The sequence below is a fragment of the Leptonychotes weddellii genome, chromosome 11 (assembly GCF_054177405.1).
Source record: "Leptonychotes weddellii isolate Sample4059 chromosome 11, ASM5417740v2, whole genome shotgun sequence".
Classification (NCBI taxonomy): domain Eukaryota; kingdom Metazoa; phylum Chordata; class Mammalia; order Carnivora; family Phocidae; genus Leptonychotes; species Leptonychotes weddellii.
Genome location: NC_138379.1, coordinates 86,217,574 through 86,225,722, shown reverse-complemented (window position 1 = coordinate 86,225,722; position 8,149 = coordinate 86,217,574). Strand labels below are relative to the sequence as shown.

The 8,149-nt window shown below is 52.0% G+C and overlaps 1 protein-coding gene across 1 annotated transcript in view; it reads left to right on the top strand.

The window, feature by feature from the left end:
• The first annotated feature begins 4,696 nt into the window (after positions 1-4,696).
• The window catches only part of ANKK1 (ankyrin repeat and kinase domain containing 1), a 10,361-nt gene continuing 6,908 nt past the window's right edge, over positions 4,697-8,149 (top strand). The window contains 2 exon segments of the mRNA XM_081797362.1: positions 4,697-4,817; positions 4,820-4,903. Coding sequence (XP_081653488.1) covers positions 4,712-4,817; positions 4,820-4,903 — 190 coding nt within the window. The 5' untranslated portion in view covers positions 4,697-4,711.

Below are 8,149 nucleotides of genomic sequence, written 5' to 3'. Positions count from 1 at the left end.
CTATGAATACTCACGTTAAGGTTTTTGTGTGAACACGTTTTCATTTCTCTGGGATAGATACCCAAGAGTGCAATTGCTAGGTTGTAGGCTAATTGTATGTTTAGTTTTATAAGAAAATGCCAAAATGTTTTCTAAAGTAGCTATACCATTTTACATTCCCACCTCCAAAATATGAATGATCCAGTTTCTCTGCATCCTCAGTCACTTTTTTTTTTTTTGGTGATGTCACTTAAAAAATTTTTTTTAGCCAATCTCATAGGTGTGCAGTGATATCTCATTGTGGTTTCAATTGGCATTTCCTTAATGCTCACGTCTTTTCATACACTTATTTCCCACCTTTGTATCCTCTTCAGTGAAATGTCTGTTCATGTCTTTCCTCCATTTTTAATTCTATAGCTTGTTATTTTATTACTGTTGAGCTTGGAACGTTCTTTAGGTATTCTAGAAAATGACTACTTTGTCAAATGTCTGGTTTGTAAATATTCTCTCCATCCATACCCTGACTTTTCATCCTCTTCATGGCATCTTTCATAGGGAAAGTTTTTAATGTTGAAAAAACTCCAACTGGGGCGCCTGGGTGGCTCAGTCGTTAAGCGTCTGCCTTCGGCTCAGATCATGATCCCAGGGTCCTGGGATGCGCCCCACATCAGGCTCCCTGCTCAGCAGGAAGCCTGCTTCTCCCTCTCCCACTCCCCCTGCTTGTGTTCCCTCTCTCACTGTCTCTCTCTCTCTCTCTCTGTTAAATAAGTAAATAAAATCTTAAAAAAAAAAAAAAAAAAGAAAAGAAAAAACTCCAACTGGGGCGCCTGGGTGGCTCAGTCGGCTAAGCATCTGCCTTCGGCTCAGGTCATGATCCCAGGGTCCTGGGATCGGGCCCCGCATTGGGTTCCCTGCTAGGCGGGAGGGAATCCTGCTTCTCCCTCTCCCATTCCCCCTGCTTGTGTTCCCTCTCTCGTTATCTTTCTGTCAAATAAATAAATAAAATCTTTAAAAAAAAATCCAATTTATCCACATTTCCTTCATGGATGGCACTTTTGGTGGTCAGCCTAAGAACTTTCTGCCTAGCCCTAGGTCCAGAAGATTTTCATCTTTTTTTTTTTTTTTTCTGAAGGTGTTATACTGTTACATTTTATATGTAAGTAAGTCCACGATTCATTTTGTATTAATTTTTGGATAATGTGCGAAGTTTGGGTTGGTTCTTTTGTTTTTGTTTATTTTGTTTTGTTTTGTTTTTGCCTAAAGGTGTGGGTTTAAGTGTATTTTTAAAGGTTAATCCTTACAGCAACCTTTTGAAGTGGGTATTATATTACCATCCCATTTTACAGATGGAGAAACGCAGAGATTTGGTAATGTTGACCAAGGCCCAGTGGCTGGTAAGTGGTGGGGGAAAAGCCCGGGTTTGAAGGCAGGTCTCACTGACTCATAGGCTCTTGCATTTAAGCCCTGCTCCTCCTGCTGCATCCCAACCCTTCCTCTCTGGGACAGCCTTGCTCCCGGGGCAGATGTTCTGGTTCCCTGTACACATTCCTTCATCTTGATCGACCTGGCCCTCACCTCGGTACACAGGGTAGTGGAGTTTGGAGCCTGCTGGAGCTTGTCCAGCTGTCCCGTGACATGTTTGCAGGGTGGAGAATGGGGACAGACTGGGGAACTTCCCTCTATGCAGAGAGCTTGCCATTCCAGTTTGGGGAAAGGCTCATGTTGGATTTCAGCATCGTCCAGAGTGTTGCAGAACTGCTCTATCTGCTCCCTGGTCTGGGGGTGGCAGGCTGAAAATTTTAGTCTCCCCAGACACACACACACACACTTCATATAATAATTCCAAGTCCGGGATATAAAATCAATGTGCAGAAATCCAAGTCCAGAAAATTTCCATCCCCCATCTGCCAAAATAAAATACAGTGATAGAAGTCAACAGGAGGGACTCAGCATCTGGAGGCAAAATTCCTATGGCTAGAACATACTTCTTGCCCCTTCCGGTGGGTTTGTGTCGTGGTCAGACTGTACCCACCTCATTCATCCCTTCACAGGTAGGAACAGGCAGCTGAAGGTGAAGTCTTCCTCTCCAGCTGTGTCCTCCCCACTCACTGGCTGCAGACTTGCCAGCCAGGCCGGCCCCAGGAACTTCTGCACTCAGACCCCCAGAAAAAAATAAGTAGCTCCCAGGTCTACTTTGCTCCTTCCCAAATCCCTAAGCCTCAACCCACTTGATGAGGAACCTAGGAGTTCTTTGCTTCTCTGATGTTACTCCCAGGGCTTATCCACCCACGGCTAGGCTTTCATCCTGGCCTCCAGGAGTGAGATAAAGGGAGCAGCCCAAGCCAGTCTAATGACTCCAGTTGCTATGAATATGTGCACATATTTATTTTGCCAGATTCTTCAGAAGTCTCAAGAGTGCTTGAACCCACTGCTTGGCTGTTTCAACAGTTGGTCAGCCGTAACACACCTGCTCCTACATGTCCCTCGACTTCCACCCCTGAACAAAACTCACAGAGGAGTTCTATTTGGGATCCTGGCAGCCTGCCTTGAGCCCTGGGTGTCTCCTCCTACAAAGGTGATGCTTCAGCATTCCTGTGATGGTCTCTGCAGATGCCAGGAGGCTTCTGGTTTCTTGCTCTCACCAGGCCAGGGGAATTTCCTCAATGGATTCAGGCCATTTGACCCTGGTGCTTCCTCCAGTGGCCTCCGAAGATGGTGTTGAAGGGCAGAAATCTGGGCCTGAGGCAAACAGTCTCAAGGCCAGCGGGCTGTTCACCTTCCAATCTCCATTCTCACCCACCCATTGGAGCTCCCGACCTCCCTGACAATCATGTCCTCCATCATCCTCCAAGCTTCCAGGTGGAAGAGTCTGAGACTTGTCAGGGGTAAGCAGAGCTGCCCAAGGGACCATCAGTTCTGCCATGCCCTGCCCTGCTCCAGCCAAAGCAAGCCATGGGTCTCCCTGTGACAACGACTTTGGGGTCCATATCCTACTCAGGGTGCAGGTTCCATCCCATCTATTCTCTTCCAGGAAGTGCGATTCTATTCCCCTGTTTCCCCCTATAGTCTTAAAGGGCCACCCACCTACTCCTCCTGTGCCCAACAATTTTCCATCGGAACCTAACAGACCTGGCTCTGAATCTCAACCACCACTTACTAGCTATGTGGCCATTGACTACTTACTGTCTTCAAGTATAGTCCCCTCACCTGTAAACAGGAAGATACTGCTCTCATAATGGTTGTTGTGGGTTTAAACAAGATCGTATTTGTAAAGTACGGACAGTAGGCAAAGTCCATAGTGATGCTGGAACAAAGTTAATGCTCAGTAGTGGCTGTCAAGGGTCCCTTTGACAGCTGTCCCTGGGCCCACCTTCAGTCCTTACCCTGCTTACCAGAATTCATCCTGGGGTGCACAGAAACTGTTATGGAAAGAATGAGTTCTCCAGCTTCCCCCTGGGGTCTCTACTCACCCATCACACCCCCACGATTCCCTAAGAGTCTCATAGTGGTCATGGTGAGAGGTTCTACAGGTTTGGGCCAGAGGTAAGGCATTTCCTCCCATGCTAGCTGGGCTCCTTGAACTTGGGTATGGTCACTCTGGGGGTACCCTGTGGACTGCAGTCCACCTGCCCAGGGGCAGGTCAGAAGTGACCTATCCGGCCCTGTCTGGTGACAGTTCCTCCAGCAGCACCTGCCCTGGAATGCGCCTGAGGACACCTGCCTATTCAATCCTCTGCAGGTGCATCTTCTCCCCTCCTGCCCCAAGTCTCTGCACTGAGCCCTTGGGCCAGATTCCTCCACGGCCCAGACACTGCTCTGCGCTGATCCCATCTCAAGGATGGGGCCATGGTCACAGTCTTGCTGTTCCCTGAGCCTCATCCCTGGACCCTGGCAACAAGCCACCCCAGTAACTGGGCCAAGGAGTCCACCTCCCCCATGGCCAACCCCAAATCAGGTACCAGTCCCTCTGAGAGTGGGACAGAGAGCAATGCCAGGAAGGGGAGCTCCCCGCAGACAGGCACCCAACCTCTCACCCCACTGTTCCTGCTGACCCCTTCTTGGTGACCTTCAGCACACCAAGACCGGTTGACAAAGAGACAAAACAAAAACCCCAACAATAAAAGGCAACATTAAACCAGTCAGGCCAAAAGATGCAGACCCGAAAATCCCCACTGCAACTTTTTGACTCCATTCTTGCAGTGGAGGTGGAGGGGTGGGCTCCAGGCCCCCACACCCATTGGCAGAGACCCCTAGCACAGTCCTCACCCCTTCAGAAACCCTTGGTACATGTGAGCAAGAATAAATAAATCAACTTCCACTTAGGGCTGGGTGGAAATCAAGGGGGGCCCCCTTCTCCGGCTTCCCCTTCAGGACACCTTCCTCTCTAGGCACCTCCCCTCGCCCGAGGGTGACCACGGGGGTACAAACGGAAGGCTGAGACTGAGGAAGGGTGCTGGGGTGCAGAGGGGCTCTGGGGGTGGTGCCTCGAGGCGGGGGAAGGACCCTCTTCCCAGGCCCGCCAGGGCCCATCGCTGCTGGGGCCCCAGGACTCCCGTTTGGGTGTCCCCTCCCGGCGCGAAAGGGGGGAGTGCCGGCGCCTCCCCATCCCCACCTCCGGGGCCGCAGCGGCAGGAAGGCAGGACGCCCGCCAGCCTTGAGCCTCGCCTGCAGCCCGGTGCCGGGTGCGGACCGAGTGCGCGGGGCCCGGAGGGGCCGGGGGGCCGCCGATCGCATGGCCGCGGGCCTGGAACAGAGGCTGGGCAGCCTCGCCGTCTTCACCCGCGACGACTTCGAGGGCGACTGGCGCCGGGTGGCCAACGGCGGCTTTGGCCAGGTGTTCGGGTGCGGCCCAAGCGCTGGAGGACCGAGTACGCCGTCAAGGTCCACCCCCCCCCCCGCCCCGCCTCCAGTCGGAGGCCGCCAGGTACCTGCCCGCGCCGCCCCGCAGCGCTCAGAGGGGACGGCCTGAGGCCCCGTGGAGCTCCCCAGGGGGGGCTGGGGGGCCTGACCCAGGCCCAGCCATGGCCCTTTGTCTCCCTACCTGCAAGGCAGTTGGGCCGCTCTACCCGTCTGTGGAATCCACGGAGGGCAAAGGGGAGCGAGAACTACCCTCCAAAGACACCTTTGTCCCATCTGACCTCCCCGACTGGTGGGCCTCCTTACTCCTGCGGGTCAGGGTGGTGATGAGTGCTCCTGATGGCCCTCTGCCATGCCTGGATCCGCCCCAAGTTCTCAGGGCAGGCAGGGCTGGGCTTGCTGAGAGTCTTTGGCACTTGGCCCAGCGATGCTCCCTGACCTGTGGAGAAGCGCACACTCGCTCTCCCTTCCTGTGGCCGTCGGCGTGGCCCCTGCCCGGCCAGTGCAGGCTGGGGGAGGCGGGGGACTGGAGACTGCCCAGCCTCCTGGCCTGAGAGCCTGTCCGGGCCACTTGCCGGCTCTTACATAGGTCCCACTGGCCAGTCAAGCTGGGGATGCTTGGCTCTGTCCCTGCTTTTGTTTCTGGCTCCTCCCCCACCCATCAGGTGCGGTGCGGCCACTCCTGGGCATGCCTCCTTTTTCTCCTGGCTGCCTCTTTCTCACTGTGTGTCCCCATCTCTGCCTTCCCGTTGAGATGGGCTCCAGTCTCCTTCCCACCGGATTTGCTTGGAGTGGCCGCACGCTTACTCCCTGTGCAGCCATGAAGGAGACCCTTAGGACGTGAAGTCTGAGTGTGAGAATTGTGTCCTCTTCTCAAGGTTCCTGGCGAGGGGCATCTCCTATTGGCATCTTATGTAGATGTCGTGTTCTCTTTGGTCACCATGCAAGCCCCCAAGACAGCCTCAGGTCCCACACACTCGAGACAGCCCCTTCTCTAATTGCTGGGCCTCCACCTGCTTCGTGAATGTGGGCAAAGTGAGACAGCCCACAGCTTGACCCTCTTCCTCCTTCAACACCCTCATGCTAGCTTGGGAGTACAGTCAGGTTTTTCTACAGTTTATCCACATCATTTAGACTTTGAAGTGAAGGACAAAAGAAAACAGATGGTATTGACAATGACTTTCCCTTCCCAAGTTCTGGGAACCCTCTGAGGGAAAGGGGCCGAGGGATTTAATGATGGTTAATGCCTTCTGAGTGTGGAGTAACTATACTAGGAGCTTTATGTGTTTTCACTGGATACTCGTTACACCTCTTCATTCATTTCTTCACTTGACGAATGCCAGGTGTTGGGCGCTGTGCTAGACCCTGAGATATGAGGGTGAGTGTAACAGATATAGCCTTGTTCTCCTGGAGCTTACAGCCTGGGGGGCAGAGCCTCTCGTCAGAGGCATCAGAAAGTGCAAAGGGCCTGTGGCAGGAGGGGCATCGTAAGTGAATGGGGTGGGGGAAGGCTGTTGGAGTTGAGAGAGAGGGAGCCGTGGAAAGCCACTGAAGAGTTTGCAGCCAGGTTGGGGGGTGCATGACAAAAAGGAGTTGATCGAATCTGCAGGATGGAAGATGGATTGGAAGGGTAGAGTGGCTTCTGGTCCAGTTAGGGGTTGTCATTGTTCAGGCAAGAGATGATCGCAGTCCAGCCTGGCATGTAGTGATAGAGAGAGAGGAATGGATTATACAGTATTTAGGAAGTAAACATCCCCTTGACTTGGTGCTGGGTTGTCTGTGGGGGGGATGATGAGGAAGAGGAGTGTCAAGGTTAATATGATGGCTGGCTTGCCCAGAGGAACAAAGGTTCACTAGAATGTCTATTCCACGAGAGATGAGTCTGTGCCCGTTCACGGCTCTATCCTGAGCCCGGCACGTAGTTGGTGTCTGTTAATGATGTTGTTGACAATTAATAAAGGGAACATGAAAGGAGGCACAGGTTGGGAGAAGAAGAAGAGCTCAGTTTTGTACAGGTTGAGTGTAAGGTGCCTTTTAAACAGCCAAAAAGAATTGTTAAATAGATTTCACTATTTAACAATAGTGAAGGTCTGAGCTAACAATATGAAAATTTGTGAGTCATTTATTAGAGTTCGTAATTGCAGCCAGGACATGGATGACATTCATTCATCATAAGCACTAAGTAAGCAAAACAAAGTCCCTACCTCATGGACTTTATAGTCTAAGGAAGGAAGGAATCTAGAGGAAGACAGAAAATAAGTTAGTAAATAATATATAAATAAATCATTTTTATCTATAGCACTTAAACCACCTGACATTTTCCTGATGAAAATACCTAAAGAGTGTTGAATAATCTGATCTTCCAAGAAAACAGTTGATCTAGAAATATTAACTTGTCTGCTGTGTATGGGGGTGGGGAGACAAGGACTGCCAGAGTTGGGGTAAGGCTGCTATTTAATAAAGACTTGAAATCAGTAGTCACAATTTGAATAGAGATTTGAAACAAACAAGTAGCAAGCCATGTGGCTGTCTTAGAGCAGAGGGAACAGCAAGTGCAAAGGTCCTGAGGTGGGAATGTGCTTGACATGGTGGAGGACCAGCAAGAGGCCCTTATGGCAGGAGCAGAGTTGGGGAGGGTCACAAGCTATGCCCAGGGGAAAGATCATGGAGAGCTTTGTAGACCACTGTGAGAACTTTGGCTTTTACTGTGAATGAGAAGAAAGCCAGTGGAGGGTCTTGAGCAGAGCAATGACATACTCTGACTGACATTTTACGAGTATCCCTCTGGCTGCTGGATTGAGAATGGATGGTGGAGGGGAAGAGAGAAGCAGGGAAACTGATTAGGAGGCTTGGGTCAAGATGGCCCTGGGTAGAGGTGGTGAGAAGTGGTCAGATTGTTGCTCTCTTTTGAGGGTAGAGCTGACAGAATGCACTGAGGGACTGGTCGTGGGAAGGAGAGGAAGAGGAACCAAGGACATCGGATCTTCGAGCACAGGGAGGAGGGAGGCCCCATTCACTGAGAGGAAGGCAGAGGGAGGAGCAGGTGCGGCGGGGGAGAACCCAGAGTTCTGCTTCAGATGCGCCATGTCCAGGACCACGACAGGTCTGAGGTTGTAAGAGGTGGTGCTGAGTGAGAAGGCAAGGGCCGGCCCTGGACTGGCTGATAAACCGAGACCTGAAAACTCTGCATAGGCTGTAGCCCCATGCAGGGGTCTTTGCACACGTTAGCAACCGCTGCTCAGAGAAGCTTCGAGACCAGACACCCGATGACGGGGGCTGGTGGGGGATGAGCTGCAGGCACAGCGCACGGGGG